This window comes from Rhinatrema bivittatum, chromosome 3 (genome assembly GCF_901001135.1).
Source record: "Rhinatrema bivittatum chromosome 3, aRhiBiv1.1, whole genome shotgun sequence".
In the NCBI taxonomy this organism is placed as follows: Eukaryota; Metazoa; Chordata; class Amphibia; order Gymnophiona; family Rhinatrematidae; genus Rhinatrema; species Rhinatrema bivittatum.
This window is the reverse complement of record NC_042617.1, coordinates 444,798,767-444,818,383: the sequence shown is the minus strand read 5'-3', so window position 1 is coordinate 444,818,383 and position 19,617 is coordinate 444,798,767. Positions and strand designations below refer to the sequence as shown.

The following is a 19,617-nucleotide window of genomic DNA, read 5'->3' as shown; positions in this document are numbered from 1 at the left end:
TATAGGTTTTTAAGAGGATTCATACCCCATATCCATGATTCTGCTCATCTCATCACAATTTTACAAGATTACCAGGGACCACTGGAGGGTTTGTATCTGGTCAGTATAGATATAATGACCCTTTAAGACTAATATCCCTCAAAAAGAAGCTTTGAAAATAGTAGCGAAGACACTTTCATCAGGAGGTATGCAACATAAAGTTCCTAAAGATTTTGTGTTGCAATTAGCCTCCATTGCCTTACAAGAAAATTTATTTAGCTTTAATGGGGTCTTCTACCAACAAATCAAAGGAACAGTGATGGGGGGGCCTCTTTGGCCCCTGATTTGGCCAATCTATATGTAGGAGACTTTGAAAAGGAATGGCAGTCCATCTGTCCATATAAGGAACATATCCAGCTGTGGAAGCGGTTTATAGATGATATTCTCAACTTATGGCATGGAGAAGTAGAAGATCTTAAGAAATTCATAGAGTGAACACTTGCGGTTCACTTTTGATTATAGTAAAGACAAGGAGGCCTTTTTAGACATTAGCATTTTTCTCACAAGAGGGGGTTTTGAGTTTTCCATCTATCAAAAGAAAACAGACCGCAACACCATATTGCATTATGCTAGTTTTCACCCAAGACACCTTTGGGATAACCTTCCAGTAGGACAGTTTCTACGGTTCTGTCGATTATGTTCAACAGTAGAGGAATTTAAACATCAGGCAATAATCATGAAATTGGTTCCTACAAAGAGGAAAGCCCACAAGCAGGCAAGATGGGCCAGTAGGGAATTGTTAGGAGAAGCCCCAAAAAGTGAAGAGCAGAAATTGGTTTGTGTTTTGCCTTTTACCTTGTACACTCAGACACTCAGGGCCAGTATTAGAAAATACTGGCAAGTACTAAGCATCCACCCGATCTTTCGGGAGGCACCTATATTTGCAATGAGAAGAGCAAGGAGTCTGCAAGATTTGATTGTACATTTTGGCTTCATCTCACAAGGTTCAATCGACCATAGTGATCCACCATTGGAACATTATGCCTGTGGTCGATGCAATATTTGTAACATAATTTATCAAGAACAGATTTTGAGTTTGCCTGGATGTAAACCATTTAAGTTTTGGCAACATTTATCTTGCAGCTAAGAAAGAGTTATTTATGTATTGTTGTGCCCATACAATTTGGTGTATATTGGGAAAACCACACAGATGTTGAGAACTCATGTCTAAGAGCATTTGTTGCATAAGGTGCCAGAAATTGGAGGCACCTATAATCCACTAGGCCACATATAATCCATTAAGCCACCTCATCAAAGCGGACACTGTGTACTTGTTTCACATGATTTCAACACAAAACATAACCTGACACAGGCAGAGATGCCGGGTTAGATACAAATGTTGATAATAAAGGACCCCAGCGGCAGGCAGCGGTTGCCGAAACATGGGCCTGTGTCAGGTTATGTTTGGTGTTGAAATCATGTGAAACAAGTACACAGTGTCTGCTTTCTTGAGGTGGCTTAGTTTGAGAGTTAGTCACATTCAGTTAAGTAAAAATTTTTTTTTTAATATAGCATTTTCATGCCTATCAGCAAATGACTGATTCATTGGTGTTATTTCTGACACTGTCTATAGCCCATTGCGAGGCAAGGGACGGTTATTGAACTCTTAACACTTGTTTTCTGATGCTGTGGCTTTGATAAACAGAGATTTTTTGAATCTAGCACTCAATTAGTTTTTGAAAAAATTTCATATATAATATATGAGTTATACTTCTTCTTGTTTCCTTCCTATTTATTATTCAGACTTGCAGATGGACATGATCTCCCATTAATGCATTCTTCTACAAAGAAGGCATAATAAATTGAAAAATGTAATCATAATCCAGCGTTTCTTGTCCTAAGACAGTAAAGGTCTTCTCTTAGGACTCAAACTTTGGCTGAGAAAGTAATTTAAAAGTTTCTGTTACTGTTTTTGTAATTTGGTGTGCTAGGCCCCTTTTCTGTATTATTTTGCTGGATTTTGGAGTTTGTTTATTATAAGGATTTAATATTTGCTCCTTTTCCATAATACTCAAAGCGAGGTACATGGTTGTTAGTAGCTTTCATCTGTATGACAGAAGAATAAATAGTCATGGATGGGGGAGGGGATGAGGTTTAAGAGTGAAAGGCTAGTGGAATACATGTGGGATATATTGAATGGGGAGCGAGGTGTAAGTAAGGTGAAGAGAAAATGTTAGGTGCAGCCAGCAAAAATGCTCCATTCTCTTTTTTTTTCCTGTATTCTATTTTGACCTGGGAGTCTTTTTTCCTTCCTGTCTTCTGCATTCATTAAATAAATATTAATGAAATGTTAAGTGTGTTTCCCTCCACCACTTTCTACAAAACAAAAATGTATATATAATATGTAAGCTTATTTTACATTATTTCTTTGTTTTCTCATTTTTCAATAGGACGATTGCTGAGAGCTAATCAGATCAGTTTCAACTGGGATAGGTTAGCGTCCTGGATCAACCTTACAGAACAGTGGCCTTATCGCACTTCCTGGCTCATATTGTATCTGGAGGAGACCGAAGGTGTCCCAGACCAATCAACTTTGAAAACCATCTATGAGAGGTATGCAACCTCTCCGCTGCACCAAAATTGCTGCAAACTATCATATGGGCTTCTGCTTAGATCTCTCTCTTTTTTACTGGGTTGATTTTTATTCCACATGCTCATTCTAAGTTTTCACCCTCAAGGTTCTTATTGTATATATAATTTTGTATATTTTGTGATAGAAGATATAGAGGTCCATATTCAAAAGCCATTTAGATGATAGATCAAATGTTACCTGTCTAAATGGCAAATGTGGCATATTCAGCCACTTAAGTGTCTAAATTAGAGTCAGATAATTATCCATCTATAATTCAGTCGGATATAAAGGGGCATTTTGGGGAGGGATTGAGTATCCAGCTGACCTAACCGAATATTGGGTATATCCGGCTAGGGCCTGGATTTATCCAAATGCTATAACTTTTTCAAACTTTCAGATAAGTGTCATTTCCTACATACAACCACTGGGAGTTAGCCAGGCAAACCTTGCTGTGTGAATATCTCTGTCTCCCACCCCTTCCCCCCACCCTCTGCTAACTGGCTACAAATGTTATCTGGGCAACTCCTAGCTTGCACAAAATGTAGACAGATAAAAAGAGGTGGGCCCAGGGGCTATCCTAGGGAGCTGTTAAACCTTGGCAAGTCAGCACAGATATTCAGCCAGCACTGGTTGGCCAAAGTTACTGGACTAACTCTGCTTGGCCAAATAGCAGGCCTGAAGTTAACTGGATAATTTTCTCCACGCTTGGCAGGCTGAATATTAGCCCCAGTGTTACTTCAGTGTTAGTCAAATACCATCCATTTTGTGCTATTAGCATTCAGGTACTTGTCTGGTCACAAAGCAAATACTAGTGTTTTCAAGAGCATTGTTTTGAATGTGATTATCAAATGATTACTATTTTGAGGTGAAACAGAACTGAAATGATCGTACTGTGTTATTATCAGAGGCTGACTGTGAGATCTAGATTCTGTTTTACGTGTACTGTGAATTAAAGAGGCTGGCACATGTTTTGGTACAATTTGCTGTTTGACAAGTAATGAGTGTAGATAGTGGCTGCCAGTCAAGTGCTAAAAATGCTCATTCTCACCTAAATGTGGTTTAGCACCCCTCCCCTGCTGGCATCTCCTGTATGAACTTGGCTTTTTCAGTGTGACAAAAAAAAAAACCCCATGAACTCAAACTGTTGTGCTTGGCAAGAGTATCTGAAAATCAAATAAGACCAGTATGCCACAATGTAATAGTTTTGTGTGTGAGTGGGAAAGAAGATAGTTTTCAAATGACTGTCACTGCACTGCACAAATAAAGGCAAAGGCAAAGCCAAATCCTGGTGCGCTGTGGGACTAGAGTTGCCACTTTTTGTGTCTATGCTGGCCGTTCCGCTGTTCGAATTTGCAATGGCTTTCCACAGATTTTTGTCCAATGAGTAATTTTATGAAAAGGAGCCGGATTAGTCTTGTGGACCTCTGCCTTCTATTTGAACTTCAGCACAGCAAAGACATTGATAACTTTGTAATCCAAACTATAAAATGCAATGTACATTTTTATTATTAGCAGCCAGTAATAATGCTGGGAAAAACTTGTCAAATACTGCTTCTTTTTAGATGGAAAGCTCTGGAATTTGCAGCCATGGGCCTTAGTCTTTTTTTCTTATTATTTAGTTATATTCCACCTTTCATGACACTTTTATAAATATAATAGATTCTAACTAATAGCTCATGTGGCATCTCTTTAGATTAAACAATGATGTGGCGGGCATAGGACTGACCATCTACAGAGAGACTCGCAGAGGTCAATTTTCATCAAACCATAAAATAGATAACTTATTTGGTAACTTTAGCTGGATAAGTTATCAGGGATATCAATGGGATAAACTTCCTCTGAATATCCTTGAATATAGTTATCTGGGTATATCTATCCGGATAACTTTGAAACATAACTGGCTATGTTTGAATGTCTCCGGATAGGTTTCAGAATGCTTTGGGTATGTGAACCCAAATAACTTTACCTTAACTGGCTACTGTATATTCAAAGAAAATAGCTGGTTAAGTAGCGATTTCATGTTAAAAAGAAAAAAAGAGTGGTCCTGCTAGCCTACTGCCCCGCTCTAGTGAAACCTAGGTCAGCCCTTTGTGGCTGATCCTCCCTCCACGCCCCGTTCCAAACAGAAAGCATTGCGGGCCTATAGGCCTAAAAACTCTCCCTTCCCGCCTCTCTCTCCCGCCCCCCCCCCCCAACACACACACACACCTGCATTCGTCAAATAAAATAATTAGGAAGAACCCTTCCAGAAGGCCAAATTCCCCCTCATCTCCACCCTGCCTCGCCCATCAACCCAATCTGACCCCTCTTGCCTCACCTGGAACCCCCAAATCCTTACTACGGCCGGGAGCGAGGAACCAATCGTCCAGCTCCGGGCACACCCAGCGTTGCTCCAAGCTTCAGGGCATGGTAAGTGGTTTGGGGGAGTTCTGAGTGGGATGGAGAGCTCAGATTGGGTTGACAGGCAGAGAAGGGCTCTCCCTAATGATTTTATTTGGCCTGAGCACCATAAGATCTCCCTGAAAATCAATGCTTTTATTTCACTCCAGAAAAAGTATAAAGAGCATATTGCTACAGCACCTCCATGGCTAGATTTAGGCTGCACTGCATGTGAGGTAGGATCTGGCCACAGAAGCGCTGTAGTAAACTGCATGTTACATGTTGTTTTTTTTTTTAAATGTAATAAAGTATTGGATTTCAGAGAGATTTTATAGAGTGCTATTCTCTGGTGATTATATTGGATTTCACATTTGATGGATGTATCAGGCTCTGTATTTAAATCTTATGTCTTGTGTCATAACCTGCGTTGGGCTAGTAGGAGCTAAAATAATTAGTTTGTGATCCACAGTAATTAATTTGGCAGCTAAAACAGGTAATATCAGTAAACTCCTATTCTGTTCCAGTATTTTTTATTTAATTTCTAAGAAACTGTTGGCTTTTTTTTTTTAACTCATAACTTTTCTATTTATAAATCTATTTAAATCAGAATCCACTTATGTTGGCGTTCTTCAAAACTCTGTGCAGGCATATGGAAAGCACTAATCAAACTGTCCGCATTGATGCAATTACCATACATAGTGTTACCTGCAAGCTTTGCACCAGCAATCAAAGTAAAAGTGTGCGGGTACTTCGGCTTTGATTCTTGCCACAGGTACAAATCACTTGTGGTATTTGTACTTGTTTTTTTGTGCGTGCGTGTGTGTGGGAGGGGTGGAACCTGTTTGAAAATTTCATGCACAGATTTGAAAATGCAATCTACGTGTGGACGTTGACCTCCCCCTAACTATACATGCCCTGGGGAATGCTTCCTCTCAACTATGCAGCTCAAATTCAAAGAACGCCCGCAGTTTTACCTGCGTGGGAGGTGATCAGTTGTTAGTCGGCCCATTTCGATAGGTCAAAATGCTGCTTTGCCCACCCAAAATGACTTTGAAAATGTGATCACATAAAGTCTGACCATACCTTCAACAAATGAGGAGAGAACTTGGGGAAGAAGATTAAAAAAAAAAAAAACAACCCAAAACAATGGCATAAACAGGAAAAAGTGCAAAATAAATGCAATGTTAAGGCAGGAAAGGGAGACACAGGAATAAGACTGCTGGAGAAAGCAATTGAGGCAAGAAAAATTGAGGCATGAATCTAGTTACAAGTGCTGCTTTAAATAAATGCTGCTCAGTGTTTTAATATCCCAGCAGATGGCAGCAGTGCATAATTGTCTTGATGGTCAGCACCTTCTGGGTAGGCGTATGAAGTTTTGGTCCTCATAAAACTAAAATTGCTCTAATATGGTTTTAGGGCTGATTAATGAAATCTGCATTGTGTGAGTGCTCAACTTACTATGTCTTTTTATACCCGTGTTGAAAAGAGTAGGTGAAACCATTGGAGATCAATCACAAACCTTCAGAATTGTAAAATAATTTGAAAAGAGTAAAATAGTTTGAGTAACTAATGTATGAAGCATTGCTTCTCATGGACTCAAAATCGGCAAAGCTCTTTGATACGATGGGCGCCTAAGTAATACAGTGGACTGCTTTGGTTGTAGCTGAAGTGTGGAGAGGCTTATGCAATCTCCCTATCTCCTTCTGTCCCCTATTAACAACTTTCCTGTTCAGTGTACTTTCCACACCAGTTTTTCAGGGCAGGTCAGGGGATGACATGATTTTTTTTTTCACTTTGATCCACATATAATAAGTTTTTGTGTTTTGCACGAGCTTTGCATCTGAGCCCCACCAAGTATGCAAGATGTGTCATTGGCTCACGAGTCTCAAGATGGGATATTTTGTGGGGTGGGGAGGGATCCACTTATTTGATTCATGCATGTAGTTACGTTACAATACCTAGTAACTTTTTTATTTTCCATCTGATCGACACCATATTTTCTGGAAATGGTGGGAGGAAGGAGTGGGGCCAACAGCATGAGGATGCTGACAGTAATTTTTTTTTTCATCTACTTATTCCATAAATACATGCACATAATTGTCTCTCCCTAATTTTTGGTTTTGTGTCCAATCCACACCACGTTTTCAGGACATGTTGTGGGGTCCATGAGGAACAGGACAGTGGTATATTTTACTAATTCACATAGTTCATGAATATACACAATAATGCCATCTGATGACTCTTTGGGTTTTCATCTGTCACACATCATGGTTTTTTTTTTAATTGAATTTTTCATTACAAACAAAAATAACTTTGCTTAGAAATTACATGAAAGTTTTACAAATAAGCAATATATTTTCCCCTCATTAAAACACAACTGGAAATACAAAACCTTTCAAATATTCAAAGTAATATTAGAGAGAGAGGAATGAAAACAACAGGAGAACAACTAAGAAATAATTGAAAAATAAGAATAAGGCTCCCTCAATACCATTTCTTATTCATGCGCGAGAATATCTTTATTTCGTGGGGATAGCTATTCTGGCGTTTAAGAATTCCCTTAGATGTTCTGGGTTATAGAAAACATAAACATTACCAGAGTATTTTATCACGCATCTTGCAGGATATCTTAAAAGTAATTCAGCCCCAAGAGCCCGAGCCTCTGGGCGCATTGTTAGGAAAACTTTTCTGCGTGCTTGCGTTACTCTGGATAAATCCGGAAATATACGGATTAAACCCCCCATATATTCAACATTTATTGCCTTGAAGTAATATTTCATTATTAATGCCTTATCAATTTCAGAAAACAGTGAGACAAACAAGACAAGATCGTTCAACCACTTCATATCCCGAACTTTCTAGATATTCAGATAGATTTTCAAAATCTCCAATATTCTCTATTGGGGATATCTGAATCTGGCTCTGTCTTTGTTTCAAGTATAGAATTTTCTTCACCGCAGGTGTTTGCTCTTCCGGGATCTTTAAAATCTCCTTTAAGTACCTTTTGAATGTTATTAATGGTAGTTCTCCCAACACTTTGGGAAAGTTCAATACCCTTATATTTAGTTGCCTTAAATAATTTTCTACAGTCTCTAACCTCCGGGTTGAAACTGCTTGTTCTTTCATGCAGCCAGCATTTAAATCTGAAAGCTGTTTTAAATCATTTTTAACTTGAAGCAATTTGCTTGTTTGACCTTCATTCTTTATTTGGTTTTCCAAGGCATCCATTCTCAGGGACTGTTCATCCGTTTTTTGGGTATATTCATTAACCACTCTGGTCATCCCCACTATTAAGTCCCAAAGGGACTCCATCGTTATTACAGCTGGTCTTATTACCTCCAGGGAGGGTTTCAAACCTCCACTTGCCTCATTTTCTCCTCCTCCTGCCAATGGAATCTGCAGTTCTCTCCCGATACTGTACTTGGACATCGCCGGGTTCCCCGGAGTCATGAGGTGGGAGGAAGAACTCTCTCACTCCGCCGAAACGCCAGGCAGTCCACCATGCTGAGCTGCTCCTGTGTCGTCATCCACCGGCGACTCAACCTGCTCGGCGGTTCCTGGAGGGGTTATTCTCGGCTGATCTCGCGGCTCCTGTGGGGTCAGTGATATCTCCCCTGGCGGCGACGAAACTCCTGCTCCCGTCCCGCCTGCGGGGCTCACGGCCCCAAGTTGCGAAATGGGTGTCGCGAACTGCGGGATCACTTGCTGTCCACTGGAAGCGAGGGCACAGATGGATATACCCTCACTTTGCCTCTTCTTTTCTGAGGCTTCAAATCTAGTCAGGTAATACAAAATTATCCGAGGAACTATGAGAGCGTCCGAGTCTGCGACCTTTCAGGGAGCCCACACATCATGTTTTAAGAAGATGTCAGGGGTCTATGAGGATCATGACAAGGGAGGGGAGAGCCATTTTATTCCACGAATACGTGTGTTCAATTATGCCACCTAATAACATTTCAATTTGCGTCTGAGCTACCCCAGGTTTTCAAGATGTGTCAGGGAGGTCCAAGAAGCATAGAAGAGGAGTATTTTGTGGGTGAAGTTATGTATTCCACAAATACACAGGAACAATTATGCCACTTAGTAGCCAATGGCTTTTGTATCCATTCCACACCAAATTTTCATAAGATGTCAAGGGAGCTAAGAGAAGTTGGAGACCGATATGTTTTCCTGTGTGCATGGGGTAATCTGGAGAATAAACTCCATTAGTTTGTGTGGGAGGTTTAATTTTACTTAAATAGAGGTGATAAGGGCTTTCTCTCCTGTGCATCTAAAGACTACTTTTTTTTTTCTTTTTTTTACATAATATGTAACTTCTTTTGTATAAATACAGAATTTCCCTGAAGGTTAATAACATTGAGTTTATTTTGAGTGATACACTATAAAGTTCCTAAAGCCTGTTTTCAAATTCAAAGAGTATTTAAATAAACAAACAACATTGCTTATTTATTATTGATTGGTTTCGTGCAAGCTGCTCACAGTACTTTTTGTTGCTGGTTTATATCAAGGAGGAAACCACATTAAGGTGGGGGTTTGAAGAATGTCAGCATTAGCTACAAATTACTTATCCCTTTGCTTTTTGAGTAATTAGTAAATAGAATTGGTTATGTTTTTGAGTGACTGCCTACTTTTATAAAGTAACTTTTACAGTAAATCTTTAAAACAAAATAATATCAAGCAAGGCTCTGAAACTGTCTCCTAATCTCATACTATTATGATTCTTCAGTTTGTAGTGTACTGGGCAGTCACAACAAGGAATGGATGAATCAGTTTGGATCAAATCTGAATGCACTTTGAACTGAAGGCTCGGATGATCTGAGTCAAAGTTAAAATAAATTGTTGTTGTGAATATTTATTTAAGAAAGCAAAGTGTTAGTAATTTCTAAGAATATTTTCTGCCCACCATGTAATTACTGGATCAAGAAATACCATATAATAATAATTCTGTGGCTAAGAGTATTAGTTGTTGTACAAAGTAGGTGCAAGGGATAGTTTGCTGTGGTTGGGAGTGTGTGCTAGGATCAGTGAGGCAGATTCTTATCCAGGGTTAAATTTAGCCGTGATAAGTGTGTCACATTTTTATTGGGAGCTAGAAGAACCTGATGCTTGGCTGGCCTGGCTTGCCAGGAGTCTACAGTGAAAGAGTGCTCATTTGGTTTCGGAACAAACAGCCGTGCTTGTGTCCTTTGCTACTTCCTATGACAAAATTTATTTGGAGGCCATTTAATGGTCTGCAAACTTTGCTTCTGGTGAGTTTAAAGCAGCAGCTGGCAATTACAACAAAGTCAGTTAGTGGCCCTCCAGTGAATAAGTAACTGCAGCAGAATAGAAAGCCGAGAATGAGTCTTTCAGGAGCAGATAATTAAAAGCAACCTCCTGTTTCTAATGTCCCAATGCATTTTTGCTATGCAATAAACTGAACATGTCAACAAAGTGATATTGGTAAATTGAACAAGTATGAGCTGCAAGTCATAGAACAATCTCAGGTAAGCGTGTCAATGTTCTTTCTTATTTTTAGCAAAGGTCCTCTTTCTCACTAGAGACCAGATTTGACGTTCTCCCTTTTTCTTCTGATTTGTATTTCATTCCTAAGGAGATGTTTGTGCTCCATGGTTTTGAAAGGTTCCCCCTGTTGCATAGGAATCTTAAGTATCTCTGGGTGCTGTTGGCAGAGCCCCATGTAGGCAGCCCATGGACACATGGAAAGTATGAACAGAGTGGATTCAGGAAAGAAAATACTTCAAAACACATGGTCACCGGTGAAAAGTAGTATGACTTTTGTTCCAAAAATGCATAAAATCTTAATTAAAAAAAAAAAATTAAGCTGATAAAGAAAAGGAACCTAAGTCTCAGGCCGATACAGAAAAACGTGCAGGAGAGCTGGCGAGAGCCCACTCTCCCGATGTGCGCACAGGCCACTCTCCTGGGCGCGCGATTCAGGAGGGTGGCCTATGCAAATTAGGGCCCGCGGTAAAAGGAGGTGCTAGGGACACTAGTGCGTCCCTAGCGTTTCCTTTTTGACAGGAGCGGTGGCTGTCAGCGGGTTTGACGACGCTCAATTTTTCCAGCGTCGGTTCTTGAGCCCACTGACAGCCACGGGTTCGGAAAATGGACGCCGGCAAAATTGAGCATCCATCTTCCGATCCGCGGGCCGTGGCAGATTTTTAATTTTTTTTTTTTTTAATTTTTACTTTTTTTTTTTAATTTTTGGGGCCTCCGCTATGATATTAAGTTGGAGGGTGTACAGAAAAGCAGTTTTTTTCTGCTTTTCTGTACACTTCCCCGGTGCCATCCGAAATTAACACCAGCCTTTGGCAGGCGTTAATTTCTGAAAGTAAAATGTGCGGCTTTGTCTGCACATTTTACTTTCTGTATCGCGTGGGAATAACTAATAAGGCCATCAACATGCATTTGCATGTTGCGGGCGCTATTAGTTTCGGAGGGGGGGTGGGGGTTGGGGCGTCGAAAACGCGCATCCAAACCTGGGCTAACAGTGCGCTCCATCAAAGCGCACTGTTCTGTATCGACCTGTATAAGAGTAATTGAGGCAGTAGTAAAATCAAATAAAGATAAATTGATAGTTTAAATAATGCTGTTTTAAATACTTGAAAATGTATATGGTAAAATGAAAAGGAAAGTAAGATGCATAATAAGGCTTCTTTTGGAGGATAGCATGGGGATGGTTTTCTGTTACAGAGACCTGAACCTTTTTAATATTTTCTGCCTTTGGGTACAGTTTGTTCAAGTTATGATGTTAAGCTAAAGTTAGGGGTTTGCTGCTCACCTGTAAGGGGTAGAGTACCAGTGATCATGATTGATTGATTTTATGTATCCATTGTCGTCCATGTATACTAACCATATGTCACTAATAGTGAATCATGCTTACGCTGGCTAGCAACTCGAAGACATTTAAGTTTGATAAATGCTTTACAGTTGGAGAAAAACATTTAAACAGCTGAGGTCTTTGGAACACTCAAGAGACAGAGGTGAGGGAAGGACACACAGGGCAGAAGCAAAAAGAAATAGCTCTGCTCCTTCGCGGTTACCAAAACAAGCTTTTTTCTTACTTTTGGGTTCCCTAGAGAAGATGTTTTTTTCTTCCTTTTGAGAACTGATACCCAAGATACCTAGTGCTCCTTAGTGAAAGAGATTTGTCTGGGATTTCTATTGACATTTTTTGACCAGAAGAGGATTTATAAAGACATTCTGTCTACTGTGCAGCTGCGTGGTCCTTCTCACAGGGGGCATTCTCCCGTTTTTACATATGAAAATGAGTTTGTGTAGGGTTGTTTGCTTGTTTGTGACAAAATGGACAAGACTCGGTGTTTATGATGAGTGGGTGCTTTCATCAGTGTTTAAAGCTCTTCATCGCCAAGATCCAGAATGAAGAAAATGAGGGAAGATTCAGAGAAACACTCTGTATCCTGTCAAGCATTAATGTAGTAGTCTGTCTCAAAACAGGCTAGCAAGCTGATCCCTTCTCTTATTTCTCTAAGGTACTGGGAAGATAACCTCTCTCTTGCTGAGGTGAGATCATCTCCCAAAGCACATTAATATTTTAGTGCAGGGGTTTTCAACTCTGCCTTTGAGTACCTCCTAGTTGGCCAGTCTGTTTCTCAGGTCACCCACAATGAATATGCATGAGAGAGATTTGCATGCACTGCCTCCATTGTATGCAAATCTAGCTCATGTAAATTAATTAGGAATATTCTGAAAAGCCAGCTGGCTGGGGGATATGTGAAAACAGCATTGAAATATCTGCTTTAGAAGATTGTGATGTGTGGAAACTGGTTAGATGAGAACACTAACCTAGAACCTGGGCATCATTAAACATTTCTCCCTGAAATGAATTTTGGTCTTTTGCTGCTGTGGTATATATTTGCATCCAATTATTAGTACAAACAGTCATAGCAATAGTGTAAACAGTTGTCACAATAGGATGCCTATTATGGTATCAAATTTTCTGTTAAGACCACTGCATCTGATACTTCTGTTGCCTCATAGTGTATGAACCCAGCCACGCCTAAATTTAGTGCTTCACCTCTTTAAAATTATTAACAGTAATGCATGCACTTTTGGTGTGAGTTTACATTACTATTTCATTGGCACATTCCCAACTACTAGCAGAACCTTAGCCTTGGTGGCTAATTACAGAATGCAAAAGATAATCTTTGTAAATAAACAGGATCTAGCATTCCTTGTTGTCATAATCCACTATGCTGATGAGAGGAGCAATCAGACAGGAGTATCAATCTGAAGTATTCTGTAGGCGGACTTAGCAATCTGTTGTTATAGACTGCTGAGGATAGTAGTAGGTGGATCCTTGGACAGGTGGCAGATGATCACGCCCCCGGGGGAATATCCCGAGAGGGATCACCGGCTAGGCTTAGAGTATGGAGACAGACACACACTAGTTCTTTTATTAAACAAGTCTTGAAACCACCAGATGTGGCAGTAGTGAGCTGAAGTGCCCAGCAGGGCTGAAGTCCCTCAGATACTGAAATAGCGATTCCTGGATGGCTGAGCTGTTGAGAAACTGTAGACAGTGAGTAGGCAGGGTATGGAGAGTTCATGGACAGAACTAGATGACAACACTCACATATTGGTCTCGGGGAGCTCAGGAGCTGGAAAGGATAGGCCCTCGAGGAGCGAGTACCTGGTTCCAGGGAAAGCTCTGAGAGAGCGATGGTAACTCACGATGATGTAGATAATGAAGACTTCCAGGCAGAAGAGAATCAGCAGATAGTCAGGAACGAGGGCCCTTGAGGAGCGAGTACCGGTTCCTGTCTGTAACCTGAAAAGTAAAGTGAGAGCGAGGCCCCTGAGGAGCGGGTACCTCTGGTAAGTCCAAGGAGGCAGAGTAGTTTAGGCAGTGAACCCAACCCTTAGCCCTTGCTAACTACGTTTGTTAGTGATATCAGAGACCTTTAAATATCGGAAGCGGATGACGTCATCTCAGGGGGACGCCCCTGAGGTTCGCGCCCTTGCCGGTACTTCACTCGGAGTGCGCGCGCACCCTAGGCTACAGGCAACATGGCAGATCTGCAGCGTTGAGCCGGTCCGGGGACGCCGGAGAGAGACGGCAGGGAGACGCCGCGGCAGCCAGCCGTCCTTCAGACCTGGAGGGAGTCACCACAGAGGTATAGAGGGTGGAGTGGAGATGTCGGGTAGCAACGGTCGCAACACTTGTGGAGGAGAGCAAAAGTACAGAACTTGTGAAAGGAAAAGCAAAAAACATTTCTTTAAAGTTTAGAGAAGCAAAAATAAAGAATAGCACTCAAGCACACATACAACACAGCAGAAGTAGATTATTATTTATTTGCAAGTTGATTGATTAGAAAAATTAAGATTGAAATCCAACTTTTACTTTCTGATGTGTATACCCCAGTTTATCTCTTGAACTCCCTCCCTTTATCACCGTTATAATATAGGTGCGACCTTCATTTTCAGTTTTTATTCTCCTTTATTTTTCCTGGGAATTATTAGGGTTTATTATGACATAAACAAATCCAGTAGAAAATCATGTGAAAAAAACTATATTCCTGGATAAATATTGGAGTTTATTTTGGTGGACAGAAGTAAGGAGAATAACATATTAAGCAAATTCTCCCACCCACCCACTCAGCAGCACCCCCAGCCTAGCATGTCCCTCTCTCCCCCTCCTCACCTTGCTGAAAAATCTCCCTCTCCCTCCATCCCTGGATGGCAACAGCAATCATCCTTACCGGTGATGGAATCAGGCTTGTCCTCTCTCCTTCAGCAGCATACTTACTGAGGTTCCTGCGCTCTGTAGCACTGCACTTTTGCTTTTATGCAGGACCAGCGAGCCTGCCAGGAATTGCTTCTGGTGGATAGGGCCTGCTTCAAATGTATTCAAGGCACAGACAGCAGGCACCTTGGCTGCTTGGGGGGTGAGGAGGCAGGACTTGAAACATGGCATGGGTGGCATTGGAGGGTAAGCACATTCATTGGTGGGGGGTGGGACTTGAAACACAGCATGTGCTTTGGCCTACACTGGGCTTTCAGCAGTGGCTGGAGGCCTTGAAACACACTATCTGCAGCTCTGAAGCAGCTATTTAATCATCCTAAAATGAGGGTGAATATTGCTTTAAACTGATTGTCACCTTTGGAAAAATCCAGGAATTTATGGATGAAAATGGGTTTAAACCAAAAATTGAAGGACAATGAATATACAGTTTTGCTCATAAGTTTACATACCCCTTGCAGAATTTGTAAGATGTGTAGCATTTCAAGGAAGCATGAATGATCAGGCAAAAAAAACACATCTGGTTTTTTTTAAGTGTTTTAAATTAAACTATTATGCATCACAGAAAAGTACAATCATTAAACAAACCATAGCAATAAAGGAAATAATAAAAAGATCCTGTTCAAAATTGTACATAATCATAGTTCTTAATATCGTGTATGGCCCCTTTTGCATCAATGACAGAAAGCAGTCTTTTGTGATAGTTGTGAATGAGGACCTTTATTTTTTCATGTGGTAAAGCTGCCCATTCCTCTTGGCAAAAAGCCTCCAGATCCTGTAAATTCTTTGGTTGTCTAGCATGAACTGCATGTTTGAGTTCTCCCGAAAGTGGTTCAATGATATTGAGGTCAGGAGACTGTGATGGCCACTCCAGAACCTTCACTTTCTTCTGCTGCAGCCACTGAAGGGTCTACTTGGCCTTATGTTTCAGATCATTGTCAGCTTCCTAGGTGATGAATGCAAATTCTCCTCCACTATTTTCTGATAAGATGCTGCATTCATCCTGCCATCAGTTTTGACTAAATTCCCTGTGCTGCTGTTGCTCACACACCCTCAATAGATCCACCTCCATGCTTCATAGTAGGTATGGTGTGCTTCTCTTCACAGGCCTTGTTGACTCCTCTCCAAACATAGCATTTATGTTTGTGACCATAAAGTTCCATTTTAGTCTCATCACTCCAAATTATTTTGTTCCAGAAGTTTTAAGGCTTCTCTGGGTTCTATTTGACGTATTGTAAGTGGGCTGTATTGTGGCATTAGTGCAGAATGGCTTTTTTCTGGCAACTCTACCATGCAGGCCATTTTTTTTCAAGTATCTCCTTATTGTGCATGTTAAAACACCCACACTACTTTATTTCAGAGAAGCTTAAATTTCAGTAAATGTTGCTTGTGGGTTGTTTGCATCCTGACAAATTTTCCTGGCAGTTGTGTCTGAAATATTTCTTGGTCTACATTGTTATTAACAGAATCCATAATTTTCCACTTCTTGATTGGCATTTTCAAATCTTTGGATATCTTTTTAAATTCTTTTCCTGATTTATAAAGTTGAACTACTTTTGCTCGCAGATACTTTGACATTTCTTTTGCTTTCCCCATTCTTCAGTAATCACCAAAGAGTGCAGCCCTGGATGCAATGCACGTGGGTTTCTCAAGAGCTAAGAAACTCATTGACTATATATATATAAAGACACTAATTACAATAAAAAAAGGCACAGGTGTGGATACCTACTCTTCATTGCCATCTCAACCTGTGTGTGTCAGCTTGAGTATATATTATCAGCCCAAACATTCAAGGGTATGCAAACTTTTGAACAGGACCATTTTATTATTTCCTTTATTGTTATGATTTGTTTAATGATTGTGCTATTCTATGATATATAGTAGTTTAATTTGAAACACATTAAAAATAACAGACATGTTTTGTCTGATCACTCATATTTTCTTAAAATGCTACACATCTTACAAATTCTGCCAGGATTATGTAAACTTATGATCACAACTGTAGGATGTAAGTATGGTATTACAAGCAAGCTGATTGCCTGCACTTGCACTCAGTAACTGCCTAGGACAGGACTGCTGCTATAAACTGCTATTCTATTGTCTTCTCCACACTTGAATGTGATGTCACATCAATATAATGCTGACTGAAATTGTGCTCCTCTAATGAATTGTTCTTATTTCTGTTTGTAATATCTGAAAAAGAAAACCAATAAAACACGTGCTTTAAAAGTAAAGTGCATCAAATACTTCAAAAATTAAGAAAATACTTGTAGAACAATCCATTTAAGCAATTTTGTTTCTAAAAGAACTATGATTTGAAGATGTTAATAATTGACTTATTTCTTATCCCACGATCACCATCTCTGGGCAGAGTTGTCCTTAGTGAGGAGTCCATTCCTAACTTCAGGGAGTCTCACACTCTCAAGGCCTTTCTTCCCAACATCTAATTACTTTGTATGCTTTGAGCCTGCCAGCTGGGCAGGAGCTGCAGTAGCCTATGCACAGAGACATCTGCACCAGGATAGAGAATACAGTGCCCAATCTTCCCCATTCTTCATTTTCAGGTCCCCTCCCCCCACTCTTTCTTGGGAGGACTAGGAAGAAAGGGGGAAGGTCACTCCCCTATCTTCCGAGGGTCAACCTTGCCCCTGGGACACAGTTGTGGTCCAGAGCTAAAGTGACATTAGGTTATTTAAGAGCTTTCATGAACATGATGCTCTTGATCTCAATATACAGCAGGGCTTTCCCAAAAATGTAGCCATTGTGACCCTATTTTAGCACTTGAAAATGTAAATGGCCTCAAAACAAACTAGCAGGGTGTAGCACACTCCAACAATCACTTTTCACTTTCCCCACATTCTAGCTTATCCTCTCTCTCAACCTTCACCCACTCCAGAGGACCTTCAGATACCTGATAGGTAACAATGCACAAACTTCAAACCTTTTCCACTGGAAACAGTAGAATTAGGGGGTCATGATATGAAACTCCACAAGGGGAAGATTTAGAACCAATATCAGGAAATCTTTCTTCACAGAGAGGGTGGTGGATGCCTAGAATGCTCTCCCATTAAAGATGGTGAAGACAAGAAAAATTAATGAATTCAAAAGGGCATGGGACAAACACCACGGATCCCTAAAGGCATAAAGAAAAGGTATGGTGTAACATTTCTGCATGGGGGTAACATGCACGGAACGGCAGTTACTACTCTTAACAAAATGCCTGGAGGCAATCTGCATGGAGTGGCAGTTACTACCCTTAACAGAACACATGGGATACTGTAAACCACAGAATACTAATCAATAGACTGAAAGAAATAGGACTCACTAACAAAACACTAAAATGGTTCGAGTCATACTTAAACAATAGATGTTTTCAGGTACAAATCAAAAATGCACTTTCAAAGTCAAACTGCTAACTGGTGTCCCACAGGGATCAGCCCTATCTGCAACACTCTTTAACATCCTCCTCCTCCCAGTATGTCACTTACTAGCAGGACTGGGAATCATACATTACATTTACGCAGATGATATACAATTACTGTTACCCATTCCAAAAACCATTGAAGAAACAATGAAACTAGCCAATATGTACCTAGAAATAATCAAACAGCTCCTAAACCAGATGGAATTGGTAATAAATATTGACAAAACTGAATTCTTACACCTTGAACGTAAAAACACTCACCACACACAACCAACATTCACAATCAAAAATATTCAAACCACCGAGTTAGCAATAAAAGTTAGAGATCTAGGAGTAATAATTGACCCTGAGCTAAACATGAAACAACACATCTCACAGAAAATAAAAGAAGGTTATGCAAAACTAATGATCCTAAGAAGACTAAAACCTCTATTAACGATTAACAATTTTCGCACAGTTCTACAAGCAATGATATTCGCTAGCACAGATTATTGTAACTCACTGCTTTTAGGACTACCTCAATCTGTTGCGATCCCCCCTGTTGCTGCGCTACAGGAGGTATCTTACCTTCCTCCCGGAGGCCGCTTCGAAGCCAGGGCCTCTCCTGTGCACCATCCGGGACTTGCTCCAGGGCCGGGGAGGCCTAGCTGTTCCTGTGGCCTGCCTGTGGCTTGCATGCAGGCGTTTGGACTTCCTGTTTGGCGACGTCCTTCTCCTAGGGGCCGGCCCGCAGCTCTCTACCCCACTTATAGGGCCAGCGAGGGGCGGTCCTGGCAAACTCCTCCCAGGGAGTTGCCTACAACCTCCAGTATATAAAGACTTTCTTGTCACTTGCAACTTGCCTTCGGATTGAGTGCTACAGTTGCCTGTACCTCTTCCTCGATCCAGGTCTTCCGTGGTCTGCCTTGTATTGATGGCTCCTTGTCCTGTCTCTGTCCGGATGTTTGCTTCCTGATGTTACTGACGTCTGCCTTGATGTGTTCCTGATGTCCTGATCCAGTTCCGCTTGTTCTGCCCTACGTCCTGTCTGGCTCCTGAGCCTTCTGGCCTGTTGGGCCCTGGAGTGGCCAACAGGTGGGATTCTTCCCTGCGCTCTGGAGCTTCCCTGCCTGCCAGCCAAAGGGGCTTCGGATGTCAGTATCCCAGCATCGGAGTTCCTGCTCGCCTGGATCTTCCCTGCGCTCTCCTGTTCTCAACGTGGTCCGCGACCAGCCTTCCTGGGCTGTGTAGGGCGCGTATGGGACGGGGTGGTCCGCGACTCAGTCCCGTGGGTGGGCTGAGTAGGGCGCCCTCAGGGACAGTGCCCGTGTCTCCTCCAGCCCTCCTCTTCGATGTCTGCACTAGCCTTTGTCTACGACGTCTGCACCTGCCTTGTCTGCGATGTCTTCAGTGTAAAGGACTCTGTCTGCCCTCGCCTCTGTCCGGCCTGCTGCCCAT

General features: G+C 41.2%; 1 protein-coding gene across 8 annotated transcripts in view; it reads left to right on the top strand.

Moving 5' to 3' along the window:
• KIDINS220 (kinase D interacting substrate 220) overlaps positions 1 to 19,617 on the top strand; it is a 376,999-nt gene that overhangs the window by 211,854 nt on the left and 145,528 nt on the right. For all 8 annotated transcript variants that reach the window (XM_029595825.1, XM_029595823.1, XM_029595820.1 and 5 more), the window contains one exon: positions 2,430 to 2,592. In XM_029595825.1, the coding sequence (XP_029451685.1) occupies positions 2,430 to 2,592 (163 nt within the window). The remainder of the gene's footprint in view (positions 1 to 2,429; positions 2,593 to 19,617) is intronic.